The following is a 22,371-nucleotide window of genomic DNA, read 5'->3' on the forward strand; positions in this document are numbered from 1 at the left end:
TATTCAGATCCTTCAGACAGCAAAAACACAAGAAAAAGAAAAATTATTTTATTTTTAATAAGAATCAACTTCCTATAGTCAACCAATTTAGTCAACCAAAGAGAGTCATTACTATGAATGATATCCTCTAGTTGAATTGTTATTAGAAACTTAGTCACAGTTCTAAATCACTATCATCATCATTAATGAATATTTATTGGGTACTCACAAGTTGCTAAGCACCGTACAGTTTTGCAGAGCCATCAAATGTGTGGGGGTATAGGTTGTTTATGAGTCTATTCCAGCACAGCAGACTCTGACTGTTCAGCAGTCTTGCAACTCATGATAAACATTTCACAAAAAAATATAATTTATGATTCTCAGCACAGGATATGAAGTATAGATGAGTATATGGTCAGTGAACTGAATCCTAGTCCACACCCACTGACTCTCTTAGCTACAGGAACTGCATAAAATCACTTCAATTCTCAATATTTTAGCTATCTCATTGAAAAGACTAATGAGTAGTTAATTTTACTCATTAGCCTCACAGGAATTTTTTGTCAATTCCTGAACCATATAATAGTTTCACTGAAAGAACATGACCATACTTTGATATGAAAACTTCATCAGAGTTATTTTTATGTGATTTCTTGAGTACAAAAACTAAAAATAATAGTTCTCCTTTCATGGAAAATGGTAGTATAGATTGGAAAGGCATATGACCCAATATATGAGGCAGAATAGGATTGTGCAAAGAAGGTTGGTCTTTGAGTCAAAAAAGACACAGCTTCAAGTCTTATCTATCATATGCTACCTGTGTAACTGTAACTTCTTGTCTCAGTAACCCAGGTAACTGTATAATTATAAATTATCAATAAGTTGGTGATCTCCATTGGCAAAAGGAAAAAATACTGTTTGTCCAAACTGATGAGATAACTTTACCAGATCACATAATTCACCAGATTAACCAATAATAATAAAAGCAGTCACAAGTTAAAGATGAGAGAGAGAGCTAGATTTAGACTCAAAAAAGTCTTAGCTAAATCACTTACTTACCCTTTATGGCCCTGAGGCAACTCCCCCAGAGTTCTCAAACTTGGATTGCCTCACACTGAAAAAATTAAAGATCTTTTATGTATTTACAAAAGTATGATTAAATATGCATACACATATACAGCAGAGTATATGTATAAGTGCATAAACATTTATGTATCTTTGTGTCTTCCTTATATTTATTGTGATATCTGGAAGTGAACCCTAGTAGAGAATGCAAGCTGGTGGCAGAGATGAAATGTTGGATCCTGAGTCTAAGTGCCCTTGTTTGGATCTGGGTCTTACTATTTACTTCCTCTGTGAGCTGAGTAGTGCAAGTCATTTAATTGCTCTACATTTCTAGTTGCTCATCTCTGAAAAGGAGAGCTTTCTACTCTGTTGTTAAATATTTACTATTAAAAATAAGTTATATATATCAGAGATTCAGTTTCATCTGTGATTCTCTTTATGTTCTTTATGTTAGAAATGTTTACAAAATATTAATATTTGTTATTTGTAAAGTTTCAAAATTGAACTAAAAAATTTAAATTCAATCTAACTGTGGAAAAAGAGTTGAAGTAGATTGTTTCTAAGGGCTTTCCAGTTCTAAAACAATGATGAGGATATTTATTTTAATCTTTTTTTTTTTTGGTAAAGCAAAGGGGTTAAGTGACTTGCCCAAGGTCATAGAACTAAGTAATTATTAAATATCTGAGGTCACATTTGAACTCAAGTCCTCCTGACTCCAGGACCACTGCACCACTTAGCTACCCCCTGATGAGGAGATTTCCAAATTAAAATGTATGGCATCTAGAACAAAAATTGCTTTTATATTTAAAACCTACCTTTACTACTAAGGGATAAGTTGAGGCTAATTGCTAAAAGGTGAATAATTAAAGACTAACAATATTGTTTTTAATTCATAAACTAATTACATACAGGAGAATTTATTGATCAATGTCACAATGAACAATTTTGAGCCACTTTATCCCGAGTTACTTACCGTACATATAATTCACCAGACTAACAAATAATTCAAAAATAACCTCTGCCAATAACATTTAAAGAAACAAAACCCAGGAGGGACAACCCTAGAAAAATTTACAATCATTGATTTAATTGCTGACCTGCTGACCTACTTATTCCTCAAAATTGATAATTACTGGTGTTTCAATTCATGAGATACCTTCTCTAGGAAGGCCTTTACTGACTCCCCTATATATATATGGACTTAGATGCTTTATTTTTATGGATCTCCCGCCCTCCATTGCAATGTAAGTTCCTTAAGGAAAAGAACTGCTTTTTTCCCTTGTTTTTCACATGTTCACAGCACTTAACATCTTGAGTGTAATGAAAATATTTGTTGAATTAAATTGAATTTAATATTGGCAATTTGCTGTGGAAACAAAGGTTTTTGTCATTGCTTTTACCATGCAAATTTACTCACATAAGTAGTTTTTAAAGTAAAGGCAAAGCTATAAGTTATGACTTGCTGTTTGTTCTGGATTTCTTTCCCCATGAGTTGAGGGTAAGTCAAATTTGGGGCAAAGCTGGTATAGAAACATGTATGATTACATTCACATCTGGAAGTTTGAAGTCCCTTTCGATAGTCAGGTTTCCTTGAATTTTATTTCAGCTATCACAACAAGAATCTGATTAGTGTCGGACTGGCTGAATCTCAATGTTTCTAAGTCCTCAGTGACTGAAATAAAATAATGTCAACAAACCCACCAAGAATATGGCTCTTATAGCATGAAAGACATAGCATTGTGGGGAAGGTTGCTAAGTACTGTTTTTCTTCAATCGTAAACAACAGCACTTGGAGCAAGAAAGAAAAGTTAGAACACACTGCATCAAGAACATAATTTTGTATGTTCAGACCTAGAGAAACTGAGGACCTTGCCAGGGGTGACACATTATAATAGCAAACCTAGTGATATAGCTTAGGACTCCTGTGTCCTAGCTAAGTATATGTTGGAGTAAATTTGATATAAAAGGAAGGTACATAGTACAGGAAGATCTGAATCAAAATATAGTCTTAGAGTCTTCTAGGTAGTTATGATGTGGGCAAGTCACTTACTGTATATTTGCTTTGGATTCCTCCTTTGCAATTCCTCATTTGTAATATTAACACCCACTTTTCAAGGTAGGAGTGAGGATAAAATACTATTTGTAAATCACTTTGCAAGGCTTAAAATATATAAATGTTGGCTATGATTATTATAAGCACCTTATTGTGTTGATTAACATTAAAGCATATGCCTAAGTATAACCTTAATGAATTATTGCTTCAAATGAGATAATATAACATAAAGTCCTTTGCAAATTTTAAAACTATTATGTGTATTTCATCTCATATTAATATTAACTACTTAATCTTCACTTTTTCACAATTCAACAAGGAATAAAAATATTTACTCACTACTATAAATGAATAATCTGGGAAGAGAATATGCCAAAGGACTTGTTCTTAGCAAGTCAGTGACTGACCTGGGACATTAAATATATCTCCTCTTTTTTCCAGTTCTCAGTCTAAATGACTTTTCTCCCCTCTTCTAGGGGGTCTAAATACAGGAGGCTAAAAAAAAATCCATATGACAATGAAACATAGGCTTAGTTACATTAACTAGGCTAGAAAAAGTTGCCATTTTTATAAAAATCATTTCTTCCATCTGCCACATTTTAAAAACAATTTATCATAAAACCAACTCTATTTTGTCATTTTAAAGTTCTGGGAGATTTACACAGATGTAGAGATGAGAGGTCCCAGTTTATAAGGCACCTCAGCCAGAAATATTGCTGACACTGTAAAACTGCAATTCCAAATCAATATGAAATTGCCCTCCAGATGCATTGAGAGGAATGACACACTCAGAATAGGTGACTTCTCATTTAAGTTAAAGTTAGTGAACATTTTAAACTATGAATGAAATAGAAAAACAACACAAAAACACAAAACAACCATTCAAAGGTCAATTAAACACCTTGCCCATCTTGTCATATTTTATACTTCCAATGTCACAGAAAATGTTATTTTAATATGACAAAAAGAATCAGAGAAAGGAAAATGTAGGTTTGGTAGAACATATAAGAGCAGACTATCTTCTTTGGTTTAGACATATACATGAATAGCCACCCCCTCCCAATATCTCCCAAATGCACAGAAGAGATTCCAATACCAAGTGGCCACAGCTTCAAAATAGCAGCAGAAAATATACCCTTGTTTCCTATAAAATCTTATGAAGTCAGTAATGGCATCAGCAACCAGTGAGTGAATTCAGCAGTAAAAAATCATCTCCTTTAAGTCTCCTGGAGGCTCAGCACACAGCAGACTGTATTTAGCTATGGCAATCAACTGTGATATGAGAAATCCCTGGAAGCCAAGAAATAGCTTCAAGGAGGTAGATAACATTGCTAGAGTAGAAGGTCAGAGCAGCTTGGGAGAAGGGCTGCATTTAAGAGGAGCAAAAGTTTGAAATTCAATCAAGTAATTTTTAACATCTGAGGGTCAATTAGTAACCACAAAGAAACTTCACTAAGTTGCTTTGCTTATATATATAGAAATAAACCACATTTAGCTTTTCTAGTCAGCAAGCAATACACTTAATTCTATTGCACTGGACATGCTGATCAATGATATGATTTTTTTCTGTGTTTATTTTTATGGGATAAAATGATTTGATTGGATCTGATTTATAACTTGTGAATGATTGGTCAGACTTATGAAGTCTGGGACTGGGATTTGTTGGTTTGTTGGTCCTGACCACAGCTCTCTATCAATTAAGACTACTGCTTTTCAAGTATACATATACATACATACATACATAATATATACATATATATATATGTATATATATATATATATATATATATATATATATATACACAATATATATACAAAACTAATGGGAGGGCAGTTGTACCTGGGGTGAGCTTGGCACATGAGCTGTGTTTTGAATAAAAACAGGGATTCTCAGAGGCAGAGAGGAGGAGTTAGTGTTTTTATCATCATTGATGAAGATGACAATTTGTAGAGCATTACCAATCTGCACTGGTTAATGGAATTTCCTCATCAAGGAACTCTTTTTCTTTGGAAAAAAAAAACCAGGTTGTTAACACTAATACTTACATACATATTTACATATATATGTGTGAATATACAAACAGGTATGCATTTGTACAAACAATAATATCTTATGATTTATCCCATCTAGAATATTTGTGTTTCTCCTTAGTACAAAAACACCTTTAGATTTAGGTGGTATTGAGTTAGTTAAATTATTATTTCTTATATTGGTAGATAAATACCTTTATGGAGGATATTACTTATGAGGAATCAGGGATGCCAAATCTTGAAGTTACTAAGTAAAATAATGGTTAACAATAGGAACTATAACAGAAGAGGCTTTTAAGACTGAATTTGATCTATGCAAACCCATAGCCCAAATTCAATATTCATTTGAGTTTTTTGTCTTCTCTCCCCAATCTGGATTCTCATTTCTTTAAAGGGAAAGACTCATGTGATTTTTGTAGGTGACTCTTAATACATTATCTTTCCATCCCATTTGAACAGTACATGATTTGGTCCTCAGTTTCTTTATTTGTAGTTTTGCATTATTAATTTTAATACTGTAATAAACTGGACACATTCACTAAATGGCATTTTTTTTTTGTTTGGGAGTTTCTTCTACTGATCATCTCTGATTGGATTATCAGAAGAGTCCCACCATGGTATGACAGAAATGCAAATATATTTTTCTGACAAAGGTTTTCAACAGGATAGAGATTGGAACTGTTAATGTGAACCAGATTTGTATACTATCTGCATATTTTTGATATTCAAATCCTTTTTCCTAGATGTACAAAGAATGATGAAGTTTTGCATAGTTTGTCCCATGTACTGACATACTATCTGCTGCCCAAATTGGAAGAATTTGAAAGCAATGTAAAATTATTTTTGATCAACCACATGCAATTTGGAAATGAGTAGTTCTATTTTTTTTGTTCCTTTTTGCAAGGCAATAGGGTTAGGTGACTTGTTCAAAGTCACACAATATCAAGTGTCTCAGACTGAATTTGAACTCAGTTCTTCCTAATTCCTGGGCCAGTACTCTATCCACTGCACCACATAGTTGCCCCAGAGCAGCTCTGTTTTTACTAATAGGGCAGCAAGGTGGCATAGTAGATAGAGTGTCAACCCTAAAATCAGGAGGACCTGAGTTCAAATCTGCCTTCAGACTTGCTATGGGATCCCTGATAAGACATTTAACCCTCATCTGTAAAAATGACTTAGAGAAGGAAATGACAGAACTACTTACAATATCTTTGCCAAGAAAATCTCAAATGAGGTCATAAAGAGTTAGACATAATTAAACAACAGCAACAAAGTTTTTTATATAAGAATTCTCAGTTACAGGTGTAAGTTGATTGACATGGCAGTCACCATAAGCCACTGCTTGTCACTATATGCTCATTACTCTGTTGAAGACATTGTTTACCCTTAGACATCTCAGCTACAGCAACGAACACACATGCACAAAGAAAAGGTATGGAGTTCTTCTTTGTCTAAACATTTTTATGTCAATAGTGTTAAAGAAGTTTATCTACAATGGTCATTTCAAAATTGTCTATGATGGAGAACCTTTATGTTCTGTGATCATGAGGCTTTCATGAAAGCCTCAATTATCATAGAAGGTCTCTAAATAAGCACTGCTAGAAATAGTCTGAAAATCTATGATTAAAATGGGAAAAGGAATCAGAAATGGTTCACTGGGTATGTTCAAATTATTGTATAATTATCTGATCTGTTATATATATATATGTATATATATAATATATATTTTTTAAATCTTTTACCAAATTACTCCAGTTTTCTGAATGTAATTGGCCTTGAACTTTACACTTTAATGAAACTAAATGAAAAATTAGGATATTAAAAAAGTATTTTCAAGAACAGTATGTTCAACTAACAAGTCTCTCTTATTTTCCAAGTGTATGATTATTTCTTCTCCGAGTGAAGGCACAGGTCTTTTCTTTTGTGTACCTTAAATCTGTGTGGAATTGGAACATGATTTACAGCAGATGACCCTGTAGCATATAAAAATAATTTACTGTGCTGTGTTTCTTAGGCCCTTTAAATCAATAATAGAACTATAGAGACATCTCAATTAGACAAGTGCTGGCATGGTAGGATCTGCCCTCGCCTTGCCTATATTCTCAAAATGACAACTATTCTGAAAAAATGCTTGGTTTGAAGTCACCTAAAAATGCCCACATTATTTTAAGTTGCTGACATAACATGATCATTCCCTTCAAACTCAGTAAAAAATAGAACATGGCCTTGTATAAGTAATGGCCAGGGAGGGCTTAGACACACATTTGTTAAAGTATTGATCTCTGTATTTCTATAACACCTCCCATTACCTTGGCTATACCGGGTGCTTTGACAGCATATTAAATGACTATACTGAGCACTATAGCATAAACTAAACCTTCTGGCCCTGTTAACTACAACCAGCCCCCTAAACCAAGTCAACTAGGACAAAGATTTTGGACCTAAATGAAACCAGGAATGGAAAGTCTAACCCTGATCTTAACTTCTTTTAGAACTGAATGTAAGAATGGCTGAAACCATTCTGGAATAAAATAGCCTTATCTTTCTTTTGTCACCAGTGAAGAATAGCATTGCTCTGTTGATATACAGGTTTCTTGAAAATAATTCAAAACAGCTCCTCATATGTTGTCATTAGAAATACTTCCAAGAGGGAAAATAAAGCAGGAGATTATTTTCCTGATTTTTCAGGTGATCAATATGAGACATGGAAAAGTAAGTACCTCATCTAAGGTAACATAAGAGTCAGAGAAAGAATCAAATTCAAATCTCTTACATCACAGGAAATTTTGCTATCTTCTTTTGTTTTTGCAAGGCAGTGGGGTTAAGTGGCTTGCCCAAGGCCACACAGCTGGGTAATTAGTAAGTGTCTAAGGTGGGATTTGAACTCTGGTACTCCTGACTCCAGGGTCAGTGCACTACACCACCTAGCTTCCCCACTATCTTCTTTTATAGTAAGAAATGTGAAGAGTATATTGTGGGATAAAGAATATAGGATTTAGTGTAAAAAGTCTGGAGTTTCTAACATGTACTATGTGTTTCACTTTTCATTTGACACTTTAGTTTTCTGGGACTCATTGGTAAAATTAGCTAATTAGAGTTATTATGGCAGAGTGAATACAGATTGGATCTGAGTCAGAAAGATCTCAGTTGAATCCTCTCTTGCATGTATGACATAGGACAAATCACCCAATCTCTCTGAGTCTTACTTTCCCCAAGTTCAAACAAAAATTTGAATTAGCAATGCTATGGTCCCTTCCATTTCTAATTCTATATTTGTGAGAGGGTTGATACAACATTTGCAATATTCCAGACCTTTCCTCCCTTGCATTTTTCCCCCTTTAAAAGGTATTGGAACTATCATCAAGATTTCCTTTCCTTAGGAGAGGATTTTTCCCCAAAAAAATATTGAGACCATACTGAAGACTTAGTTGGATCATGAGACTAAAGTTTCAGGTTATTTATATCATTCCCTGATTGCTTGAATAGAAATGAACAAAAGAAATTTCTCTCTTTCTCTCTGTCTTCCTCTGTTTCTCTACCTTTATCTCTGTGTCTGTCTTTATCTCTGTCATCTCTGTAAAAAAGCAAGAAAACTTCAATTATCTGAAACTACAGGGCCCTCAATGAGTATCTTTGATGAAATTCCTTCCCTTGATATGGCTCAATAAATCTCCTTTTATTAACTACTGAATTACATACCAGGATCAGTATCAATTCTAATCTCCCAGTCACACCCAACCCAAAATAGACAGTCTCTAAGGTTCCTTCCATCTCTATAGCCTATGATTTCCTTTAGTCCATAATTTTGATTTTGTCTTTTCCTAGTCACATATTAACAAGAATGGGAAGCCTAACATTTCTGATGACAAAAGAATGAAATGTAAAAGATAGTTGAAAATTTTAAACTCTTCCAAATTAGTGTTATCACTGTGAATTTGTTTGCCTCTCCTCCAGAAATTAGCCTTCTATGTTTTAAATAATGTAGTTTCCCCAAAATGACAGAACCTATTCTTTCATACCTTGTCTGAAAGCATTAGATGTCTAGACTGTGATATCATGGCCAAATTGCTATCTTTATACATACAGTGGCATAAATTCTTATAGAGTTTATCTGAAAAGCATCAGACAAAGCAAAATCAATCAGCATTAATGAGGTACTAGGATTCATATTCAAGCTGTAATTTAAGGTCTAGGTCAAATGTAACTGAATGATACAAGAGAATCCTGAGCAACCAAAACACAGAGAGGTGGGGAACAAAAAGACCTACCCTAGTAGGAAATTATCCAAATTAATTGAGATTGCATAAAAATATTTGCTGATATATAAACTCATAATTTAAATGATCCATTTCATTGGGAATACTTCTTTCCCTCTTACTCAAAATAGTCACCTTATAGACCAGATCCCTTGTGATCTGATCTATACAGATTATACATGTACTATACCTTGAAAATTGCTGCTGCAGGCCACGCATTTGAACTCTGCTTCGCTCAGACTCCAATGTCACCTCCCGGAGCCGTTTTTCACTTTGAAGTCTTAAGTGTCTCTCTTCCTCCAATTCATGTATCAGCTTTTCATGCTGGAATAGCACAAAACATAAAGGTTTAGAGGAAGAAGAAATTTCTTGAAGTTTATGAAAAGTGAGATAATACATAAGTCACTGAACAACAATCATACATCAAATCTATCAATGATTTTAGTGGCATTTGTCAATGATTTTTAGAACTATGTCATTCTTAGGTACTTCTAGAAGTTAATCTAGATGTTCAGTTTCAGTTCTCTGGAAGCATCCCATAAAATATAAAAGGTATTTGCACTTAATATGATCTATGAAGGATTCATTGAATCACATGAATAAGTATTACAGAAAATAAGTATATTCACTATGCATTGTGCTATATTATATGGGAGGGAATACTAAACAAATATTTGAGAACCTTGCAAACTAAAATCTGTAGAGCAAAATTTGTCAATGATTTCATAATATCAATACAAGGATTAGAATGGAAGATTACTGGCAAAAAACTATTGAATATGCTCATGGCCTCATGTTCACTCAGCATTTCTACTTTTGAAAAGGAAGATTATTCATTATTATATATGGACTAGTTAACTCATCTGGCTAGTCTACAGTGCTAATGAGGTATGAGTCCTAGATTAAATCTTTATAAGGTCCATTAAGGTTAATACAGAGAAAATAATGAATTATATAACCACACATTATACAAGTAAACCTAGTTTCCTGTCTCATCATGCAAAAGGGGGCCAGGGGTTACAAGAAGAATTAGGAAAAGCATGAATGATTCAATCTAAATGTATTTATGCAATAAGAAAAGCATTATGCTAGGGTTTTTTTGTTTGTTTGTTTTGAATGGTGAGTTAGTAATGTAATCTTCCTCTGGGAAGGTCAATGAATTGCTATCATCCTGAGTTTTATAGTAAGTGAAGCAGTCCTATTTCCCATTATGTAGGGCAAAGATGCAGCACCTAATTATGAAGAGTTAACATTTGAAATTTCAGAGAAAATAGGGAAAACAAAAGTCAGAAAACTTGTAGTCTACACATTGAATCTACACAAAGAATCTATCTATACCTTAGATTCTTTGTTAAAAAAAAAAAAAAGATGATTTGCACTAACAAGATTGCTGTCAAAAAAAGGCACTTGTAGACTTTAGATCACTATATCTGGTATCCCCAAAGACAGTATAGTTTTAAGCTATTTAAGCTTATGAAAAATATTAAAACTTGAAATGGCACTAAGACTTGCAACTCCCTGTATATTGTTATTATTTTCTCAGATGACTCCCTGCCTTTTGAACATGACACTCAGACATTTCCACTGTTGCTTCTTGTTCACAATATTCTTCCTGTTTTGGTATGTCCTTTCTTATCCAAATCATTCAAGAGTCAGCACAAATCCTACTTCTTTCATGAATCTTCTATAATATCATAGCTGGAAGGGATCTATCTCTCTTTCCTAAGTAGTACTCTACTAATCACATCCTGTTTATAATATTCTTCAGTGACACCGAATTCACTGTTTTAAGTATCTTTTTAAAGTGTCTTATTTTCATGAAATAGATCGCAAGGGGGTAGCTAGGTAGTAGAGTGGATAGAGCACCAGACCTGGACTCAGGGGAGGAGCTTATTTTAAATCCAGTCTCAGACACTTAATAATTGCCTAGCTATGTGACCTTGGGCAAGTCACTTAACCCTATTACCTTAAATAAATAATTTATTTTTTAAAATGAAGTAGATTGTCAGCTTTTGATAACCCATGTCTCATATTTCCCACTATCACCTAGTCTACTCTGCATGTGCCTTCCATATAGCCTTTTATATTTGTAGGTCTACCTCAGTTCTGGGGAGCTTTCCCTAATCCAGAACTCCCACCCACACTTTCATCCTTCAAATATAACAGCATCTTTTCACACTCACTACTTGCTTCATAACTAAGGTAAAAAGATTACATTTGCATTTTTACTTAGGAATTTCAGTTTAATAAAAATTTTGGAAAATGTAGTTATAAAAAAAAGAACAGTAGAAATTTAAAGAAATCTAATAGTTAATGTGTGGGTTTCAATTCTCAATTCTACCCTGATCCATTTCCATTACTCCAGACTATGAAACCTAAGGTACACATGTAGACATATTCATGGTATTTGGTGATGAATAATTTTTTGTGGTCTTTATATGTTTACAGTGGAACAGATAACAAAAGGTAAGTAATCAACCAAGTTAAATACAAATCCTAAGAATGAAGGAGAATCTAGCAAAGGAAAGAGTATTCACATTTCTTTTGATAGTAAAAGATAACATATAGATCTACTCAACAAGTTTAATACAAAGACACCCCATCCAACCTGATTCAAATTTCAAAATTACTAACATACTTCCATAGGGAAGTGCTTTCTGTTCAATTATTTAAAAACAATTCAAAATTCACAAGTAGTACAAACAAACTATACCACCAGGACACATTGAAGCTTATAGGATTTGTTGAGACCATAAAGGCCAATATAATTAGCAAGTTCCCTGAAAATTTTAGTAGATTTGCTATCATTACAGTTGGATGATAATCCATACAATCATCTACTCTTTCATCCCATTTTTTCCTCAAAATATTAAGCCAAAACTTAAAAACTCCAACTGAGGTATTGCTTCACCAAAATGGCACTAGCCAAAAGAATACAGCAGACAAATTATGAATAACTGCAATGACTAATTTTGTTTCTAGGGAACAGATGAGAATATATAACATTACATACAGTGTCAGACATTGTCAATTTGCTTAAATGTTTGAGCTGAATTGAAAGGGATGATATATCCAGAAATGACTTGTAATAGAAAACAAAAAACATCAGCAACGATTAAGGCAGAGACAGTTTTATCCTAAGAATCCTTCATACCACTGGAAAGACAATACAAAAACATATGGGTACCAAAAATAACTTTACAAAACACATGTAGCAATAAAACTTTTCTGAACATGGCACTTGCAACATCATGTTATTAAATTTTGTTCCCTATCCCATCTATAGTGTAACTCATGAGAGAGAGAGAGAGAGACACAGAGACAGCAATAATATATGTATGAGTACTGATATAGTGGTCCATAACAATAATGCTCTAAATGATAAAATATATGAGAGAGAAATGGGCTACTCATTTGAAAAGGTTATACTAATTTCATGATCTTGATAGGTGATTAGTGGAAGTTTTAAACTGAAAGAGATGATCAGAAGTCAAAAATGACTCATTTAAATACCATATCTACAATACTTCCTACTATTCTCACCAAAATTACAACTTATAATTTTGCTTCTATTACTTTTCTTCTCTTGGTTTCCTATGTCATTGGCTATATTAGATAGATGATAGATATAGATATAGATTAGATAGAGACAGAGACAGAGACAGAGACAGAGACAGAGACAGAGATAGAGATAGAGATAGAGATAGAGATAGAGATAGAGATAGAGATAGAGATAGAGATAGATATTGAGACAGTATCCTGTGGATGTTTTTCATGCAATGGTAGGAAAGGTTAATTTACATTAACTTATTGTATCAACTTTCTAAGAATTAGCTTTCACTTTAGATGTTTGAGGTGTTTTCTGGTCAAAAGCCTCTATCACTGAATATTTCCCATACTATGTTATTGTTTAAAAAATACATATTTTATTTATGCTTTTTACCTGGTCTCAGTAATTTCCCAGTATTCATTTTCTTGCCAAAATAATTATCCTTTAGTGAAGATCTATTTTATTATCACATTCAACTAACTCCTGTGGCTTCCCATTTTCTCTAGAATAAAATATAGCCTTCTTTATTTAGTTCTACAAAGACCTACACAGCCTGGCCTTAACCTATTTTTTTCCTAGCCTCATTGAATATTACTTTCTTTCCAATACTTCAAATTAACCAAACTTACCTTTTCTGTCTTTCTCACATGTAAAACTCCAATTCTCATCTCTCTTTTTTTTTTTGTAATGGCTGATCTGCTTCTCTAGAAAGCATTCCATTCTTATCTCTGCTTCACCAAATCCCACTTTTTCTTTAAGATTCTCCTTAGGAACCATCTACATGAACCCTGAACTGCAAGTATCCTTAAAACTTCCTTCTTTTTAATTACTTTGTACATATTTCTATTTTTAACTATAGACTTACTTTAAATGATTAGTAAATAAACATGTATTAAGTGTTTGCTATGTAAACTATACTAAGATCTAGAGATACCAAGAAAAAGCAAAAAACAGTCACTCTTCTCACTGAGTTCCTAATCTAAAAGGGAAGACAATATTAAAAAACGATTCAGGGAATAATTGTTAACAATAAACAGAAGGATGTAGGGTTAAGAGGGCTGAATGTGAGTGTGTGTATACACAATATACATAGAGAATATTATGTATATATGTACATATATATGTATATATATACATACTAGATATAATCCATAAGAATTTAAATCAATTCAGAATAAGGATTGTGTTATCATTCTATGTACTTTTATCCTTGCATTTATAAAGCCCCTGCTTTAGAAAAACTTAATTGATTTAATCCTGACCTGAACCCTCTCTTGTCTAAAAGAAAAATTTAGGGAAATCTAAACAAGCAACCATGCCTGAGGTGTATATGATATTTTATACATAGTCTTATACCTCTCTATTAAGAGGAAGTGTGATTGATAATTAGTTCTCCAAAGCCTTAAATTTTTGCTGATCAGTACCTCTCAATTAATAATACTTCAAAATACCTGTGATGCAACTGGGAAGATATTCTGTCTGCGGAAGATTATAAACTATCTGTACCTTAGCACAACAGCTTTCAACATTTTGATTTTGCAAATAATCAGCAAAAAATGTTTACCACCTCCCCATATTTATGTATTTATTTATAAATTTTATACATTTAATATTTTTCTTTTAAATAGTATTTTATTTTTCCAATTCCATGCTAAAAACAATTTTAGCATTCATATTTTCATAAAATTTTGAGTTCTGAAATTCCTCCTTCTGGCCCCTCCCTCCTCCCTAAGACAATAACTAATTTGATATAGGCTATAAATGTTCAATCTATATGAAACATTTTGTAATAATTTTATGCAATAAAGCTTAATATAATTTTTAATGAGATAAAGATGAAATAATATTTGTTTCTTGAGTCAACAGGATATCAATAGTGTTTATTGACTGAGTGATGTAATCAGACTGAGCTTCAGAAAAATCATAGTGGATGGATCAAAGCAAAAAAAATCTTGAAGAGGACTTCAATTTGAAAGCATTACAATAGTCCAATAGTCCAAGTGAAATATTATATGAGACTACATGAGTGGTGAGTAAAGACAGAAATAGGAAGGGAAGGCATGTAGAGATAGAATTAATTTGTGTCAACTAATTGAATATATAAGGTAAAAGAGGAGTAGGCAAAAATGATATTGAGGTTGTAAACATAGTGACTGGAACAATGGTGGATGTTTCAACAGTCATGGGTAATCTATCACCTATCTCAGTCCATCCACGTACAGTCAACCTCTATGTTGTCCTATTCAAAAAGAGAAGTCAAGCTGGGCTCTTTCTCAATGAACAAAACCTCAAAGAGTGAAAGTTCATAGACAAAAATTCATCAAGGCAGGAAGGGAACATTCCAGGTTGATACTTTGTATATTCAGCATTGGTTAGGGGATGCTACTTATAGATATATTTATATTTAATCACCTTTATGTAATGATTGCTTCCAAACTGCCTACAAATAATTTCATGTATTCTCCATCATGAAAAACCTCTCACTTGATCTCTTCATTCTTTTTATCTACCATTCTATATCACTCCTACCTTTAGTCATTAAATTCTTTAATAAGGTCATCTACAAAGTTCCCACTTTCTTTTCTCTCACTAAGTCTTCACTCACTATGATTTGGTTCAGACCTCATCATTTGACCAAAATTCATTTCTCCAACATTATTAACATTATAAATTACCATATCTAATTGCTTCCTCCTTCACCTGTCTACAGCCATTGGGATTGATTGATACTCTCCTCTCTAGCTTTTTCATGGAACTACTCTGTCCTGGCTATCTTCCTAACTCTGATTACTCCTTCTCAGATGCCTTTACCAGGGATCTAACCCTAATCCTCTCCATCATTTCCCTTCATGCTATTTCATTTAGTGATCTCATCAGCTCTGATGGACTTGATGATCATTTCTATGATGAAAAATATATTTTAATGATAATTTTATCCTAATGATACTCAAAATTACTTCTCTAACTCTATCCTCTCTCTCTCTTAATGTCCAAAATTTCATCACCAACTCTTAGACATCTCAAACTAGATGGCCTCTAGAAATTTAAAATCAATGTGTCCAGAATTAACTTTCCCCTCAAGCTTTTCCCTCTTCCTGTCTTCCATTAGGATACACTTGATTTCAATTTCAGTGTCATCATTCTTTTGCAACTTTCCCCCATCTATTCTGTTGCCAAAGCCTATGAATTTTACTTTTGGTATGTTTCTCTCATATGTTGTCTTCTCTCCTCTAACTGCCATCACTATTGGACAGGTCTTTATGACCTCATGTCTGGATTACTACACCAGTCTTTTGGTTGTTTTCTGTCTTAAGTATTTTCTCCACTTTCACCACAGTTTTCAAATGGCTTTTTTGAAAGAACAAGTTTGACCAAATCTGCTTCCCTATTCAAAAAACTCTTGGTTCCTTAACACAACCTGTATCAAATATAAAATCTTTTGGTTCAGATCGTTCAAAGTATATCATAATCTGAACTCTTCCTATCTTTCAACCTTCTTAAACCTCACTTACTTCTATAGACTATGAGCCAATGACACTGACCTTGCTGTTCCTCACAACAACCCATCTCCTGACCATGGTATTTTTATGGTTATTCTTCATAACTGGAATACTTTGCTGCCTCAACTCCATCTGGTTTTTCCCCTAACCTCTTTCAAGTCCTAGCTAAATTTCACTTTCTAGAGAATCTTTCATGATACTTCTTAATATCTTTTCTCTTTTTGATTATCTACAATTTAATCTGTAAATACTTTTTTTTGTTCATAGTTATTTGTTCATTGCTTCCCCTGTAGATCAAGAGCTGCCTGAGCTAGGAGTGTAATTTTTTAACCCCTTTTTTAACCTTTCTTTACCTCTACAATACTTAGCACAATATTTAATACAAAGAGGTATCTGATAAATGCTTGCAGACTTACTGGATGCTAGTTAATTGGTTGTTGCTATAAGCCTCTCTGAACTTATGTGGACAATCGTTTGTATAGCAAACAAACAAACAAAAATAGCAAGTTTCTTGTTGGATCCATGCTCTTAATTTTTTTCAATAATGTAAGAGAGATGGAAAGGATTTTGGAGATAATCAAGTTCCACTTGTTATTTTGAATACTAGGAAACTGAGACCCAGGGAGGTAAAATGATTTTAGGGTCACAAAGGCTATAAATGGAAGAAATCAAATTTGAACACAGGGTCTTTTAACTCTAGATCTGTTACAACTCTACTATAACTCCTGAAGGAATATATCTGTCATTCTAAAATAAACTAGGTTCTTATATGTTTCAATATCTCTATGATGACAGGGAAAATATAGCCTGCTAAGGGTTCAGGCAAAACATGAAAGAATTCATGTAAAAGACAAAAAAGAAATTTTAGGGACAAGCAGAAATGGTAAGCAGAAGTCAAAGAAGAGAGGAGCAAGTAAGCAAAGACAGTTAGGAGTGGCTGATCTCCTGGATGAGTGGCAGGGCAGTCAGACAAGAAGCCGAGGGGGAGCAGGAGAAAGGAACAGCTGCCTGGTGAGAAAAATCAACTTCTGTCTATAAAGGCTAGTCTCGTATAGAGAAGCCACATATGTAGTAGGTGCTGGGGTAGATCTTGCTGGGAAAGGGTGGGGAGAGACATTTGAAGGAATTTCAATCTTTATTGCATTTGGATCTCAGAAGGGGCTGAAGTAATTCCTACCACTTATCTAGGTATCCAGTTTCTGTGGGAAAGACTCTAAGTATAAGTTTGAGAAAGACTTAAGACATTTCTATTCCAATAAAATCTTAGTCCCATAATAGAGCTATTTATCTAGCTAATAATGGGATGGAAATCAAAAGTCTATAGAATGTGTGCAAATGTGCATGATAATATCTTCCCCACCAAAGGACATGCCAGTTGAGCACAGGTTATATTGAAGTAGAGGAAATAGTGGACAGAGAAATATATTTTATAATTATTAATCTATACCTTCTCTTCTGACCATGTTTCTTTCCCTAACCCCACATGCCTTCACTGGAGTTATAGTTAAATCCCTTGCCTCTCCCTGAAATCTTATCAACAAAACAAAGGTCCATGACCTAATAGATTAAGTCCTTGAGCTACAGCCTTTCATCAATATCTCTCTTGTTACCTCATCTTCTGCCCTCTGAGCTTCCCATTCCCCACCTATATCTCCCAACATCTCCCTATGTCCTTCTTAAAAGCTCACTTACTCTTCATTTGGCTTGCTTATTTTACTTAAACCTAGATCTCTCTTAGGAAGCATAATTCTCCACATAACATTCTTGCTCCTATCCTTTTTCTTATGGCTTATCCTCTCATTATGATTTTCATTGCTTAGGGAGCTTAGGTTGCTTAGGAATCAGTGGTTTTCTGTTTTTGGTCTTTTTTTCCCCCTTAGTTTCTGCTGATCACAGAAATATTTAATCTTTTTTGTTCCTAAAATTTCTACTGGGTCAGAGTTGGTCTTTTTAAATTCATATTCCACCCAAACTTTTAAGCCAGCTACATTTAACCCCAGCATCAATATTTTTCTTAATATTTCATCTTCATCAACCTGGGTAGTAGACTCTATGTCAACAGATTCCTTTTTGCCTTAAGGATCTTCCCCTAATTTTTGTCTTTCCTTTTCTCTAAATTAAATCCCTTGTATTACCTCATAAACCCATTTTTTTTTAGTTTTTTGAAGGGCAAATGGGGTTAAGTGTCTTGCCCAAGGCCACACAGCTAGGTAATTATTAAGTGTCTGAGGCCGGAATTGAACTCAGGTACTCCTGACTCCAGGGCCAGTGCTCTATCCACTGTGCCACCTAGGAGCCCCAAATCTATTTCTTCTTGTTCTTTTCTTAGTACCAACATAATGCAAAGAGTTATGCTTGAGAAGAGTCCTGGGGGACTGGAACAATATTTTCAGTGGTTTTAAATTTAAGAGCCACCATATTATAAGAATTTGTCTTTAACAATTATTGCACATGGAAAAAAATTGTTGCATGTCCATACTTTAAAGAAGCAAATAAAGTATCATTTTGATCATTTGGATTTCAAAGTACATACTTGAATACAAGAATAATGATAATTTAGTCATAAATGTGCTCTACATCACATATATCACCATGTAAGCAATCAGAAAGTTACTTTGTATTTCCACCACATTTAATTTTATTTTAAATGGGTAACTCTACAAAACCTCTGCACCATACTCTGCACCAAAGGCTAATTGAAAGCTTTCAAAGCATTAATGCATTATTTTGCAATGCAATGAGTATGCTGACTTACCTTCAGCCCAGGTTCTAATTGTATTGGATTGTTCTAAAAGTATCAGCGTGAGATAGCATTGGGCAAGCCAATTAAAAAGTGACCAAGCAACTTAGACATTCAGTGCTTGGTTTCCACCTTGTAAAAGCTCAGACTCTGTCTCAAGTGCCCCAAAATAAAAAGAACTGTACATCATGTTAACAATATTACATGCCTGTTTTGCAAATACATTAGATGAGATAGGTAGATTTGTGGGCTGACATGTTTTTTTGATGTATCTTGTATTTGATAAGACTAGAGAAATATATGCAAAAAAAAATGAAGAGGAATTCCCCTGATGATTCTGACACAAAATCACAAGAAGTTTCCAAATGTTAAGCAAATAAGTAGATATGATTACTTGTCCTGGTATTGCCACTATAAATCTCATTGGATAATAATTTATAACAAATACAATGCAAGGAATGAATATGTGAGCATTCCAAATAGGGGAAAAAAAACTCTTAAAGACAGTAATAAATAAATAAATAAATAAATAAGTGTCATGAGGGAAGGCTACATAAGATTGAAGAACATTTCTACACACAAGTACAGAGTAGCAAGATTTGTGGAGAATATACAGATTCTATAAAATAGCAATCATATAAGTATATGTAATGGGAATTTTTAAGAAGTGGAACACAACTATATTATACTCAATTTAATGATGTGGGAGGAAAAGTAAACTGGTAGACTCTGATTACCATTTTTGTATTTTTACATTTCTATTCAAAATAAATTACTAATTGATATTCTTAAATCTCAATTCTGTACAATATACTGCCCTCAAGACCTAATTTACAGTGAAGCATATTAAGTCGATACATTCAGACCCAAGACATTATTTCCCACATAACTCAGAATTGTGCCCCCAAAAGGCAACAATTTTATAACTTCAGAAATTCATAAATTAAGCATATATCAACATTAATATAAGATTATAACTTTTTATAATAATTGCTTTAATTCTCAAAAGAACAATATATTTTATATCAATTTATAGCAAATCAATGTAAAATGAGTCTAAATTAATATAAGCAGTTACTGCTAATTGCAGCCTCATTTAAAGATTTGTTAATACAAATTTCAGTATTTTAGCCCTCCTGAAGGGTCCCTGCATTAACCTGCCCATTAATTATGAAAGGTTGAACTGAACTGGAAACAGAATCACATAAGGACTTCTGGAGTTGATAAAAAAAAAGTTTATGTTGTAGGCTGCAACAGAAGAATACAAATCAGGATAAAAATTGGAGGATAGAGACAACTATGTGTGTCTCAGCAGTACAGATAATATCATCCACAAGGGGAAAAGCTTTTACTGAAACAAAAAAAAAGTAGCATACTTAAAAACAGAGAGAGAGAGAAAGAGAGACAGAGGGGGGGGTGCGAAAGACAAAAGTAAAGACTGGGAAAAATAAATTGGCAAAGATAGGTACAGAAAATAAGATAATTAAATAGACCAACAAATTGGCACCACCTTCTTCATTGAATACACAGAGCTTGAAAATAAATGCTGGAATCCAGGAAAAGTTAACACTGGTGAATAACATTCTCCTATACAGGGATTTTCCTTATGCAAAGATTTTGTATATATTTATTACATAGTAGTGAAGACAGATATGAGCTTTATGGGATAAATATTTTAGGACCGATTATGCAGAAAAGCATGACATAACTGAGAGTTGGCAAGTTGGGATTGATATGGATTGTAAAGACATGATCAGAATAAACATAATAGACTACATGGATTCCTAACAAGAAATAAAGGAAGAGGGAATGGATTGTTTGTTAGTAGCCAATGATTAGGGTTATTTATTTACTAGAGAAAAAGAAAAGCAATAGTATCGTACCTTAGAGATTCAGGGATATAAATTTAAAAATCAAAGACCAGGAGTGGTAATATAGTACACTTCACTGTGAGGAAAGGCAGAGAGAGGAATGATATATACCAAAAAGGTATTTTTCACTAATTGAAGATTTTCATTATTACCTTTTATTTTTTTAAAGTACCTACTTTGCAAAGCAAAAAGAACACCAGAAATCAAGAGGCATGGCTCTCACCAAACCAATAGCTAGCTGAGTGATCTATTTGCATAACTTTTTGCATAACTTTTTAAGGTTTGTAAAATCTTTACACTTATTATCTTAGAAATACTTGTCATCTCTTTTTGTCTTTTACATCACTGAGACTCCAATATCATTCATTTCCGCATTGCCAGAGAACCAAATAATTTGAAAAATGATACTTCACCTCTTTAGATACTTTAGTTTTATCTACTTTAAGACAGCTTCCCAGGAAACATTCTTCCCTTTACCTTCAAACCACATATCCCATTTCTGACCCATTCCCTAGCTTTGAAGTTTTATTTAATTTGTTAATTCCTTTTTTCCCCTTTTATCTAGTTATACAATTCTTTTCTACTCTCTATAAGGAATAAAGTAAACCCTTCTTCCATTTCTCCCTTTAACTTTTTAAATTTCATTTTCTGTGGTTTTAAAAAATATTTATTTATTTTTCTTCATTATTTTCTTTCCTTTATGCCTAAGCTTTCATAATTAGCTTCATGAATATATTTATATATAGCTGTATACTTATATACATATATTATATATATGCATATATATATAGAGAGAGTATGTGTGCACGCGCATGCATGTGTGTGTGTGTGTGTGTGTGTGTGTGTGTTTGTGTTTGTTGTGTGTGTGTCAATGGAGTTAAGTGACTTGCCCATTGTCACACAACTAGCAAGTATAAAGTGTCTGAAGTAGGAATTGAACTCAGGTCCTCTTGACTGGGTGGGGAGGGAGGGTTAGTGCTCTATCTACTACACCAACTTAGCTGCCTTCTGCCCTCAACATTTTTTAAAAACATCTCTAGTTCTAGTATCCATCAGGAAATTTAAATTCTATGCTCCTTATTTTGATTTCTTCTTCTAGAATTCCTATGATAATGCCTTGAGGATCTTTATACCTTTCCCTCTATGTTTGGTTGTTTGTCTCTATCTTAGAAATTCTTGTTGCTACAGGAGATAGAGAAAATAGAACTGTTGTCCCATGAGAGGAATTTTCTTATGTCCATGAATGCCAATTTCACAACTATCCCCTTGATCTTTCCCATAATTATTTTTCCCATTTCCCAAGAGTCAGGCCTTATTATTCTAGTA

At 33.5% G+C, this 22,371-nt stretch overlaps 1 protein-coding gene across 14 annotated transcripts in view; it reads right to left on the reverse strand.

The window, feature by feature from the left end:
* The window catches only part of NCKAP5 (NCK associated protein 5), a 1,109,295-nt gene that overhangs the window by 458,910 nt on the left and 628,014 nt on the right, over positions 1-22,371 (reverse strand). For all 14 annotated transcript variants that reach the window (XM_074215040.1, XM_074215032.1, XM_074215034.1 and 11 more), the window contains one exon: positions 9,575-9,708. In XM_074215040.1, coding sequence (XP_074071141.1) covers positions 9,575-9,708 — 134 coding nt within the window. The remainder of the gene's footprint in view (positions 1-9,574; positions 9,709-22,371) is intronic.

This window comes from Macrotis lagotis, chromosome 1, assembly GCF_037893015.1.
Source record: "Macrotis lagotis isolate mMagLag1 chromosome 1, bilby.v1.9.chrom.fasta, whole genome shotgun sequence".
NCBI classification, from domain to species: Eukaryota; Metazoa; Chordata; class Mammalia; order Peramelemorphia; family Peramelidae; genus Macrotis; species Macrotis lagotis.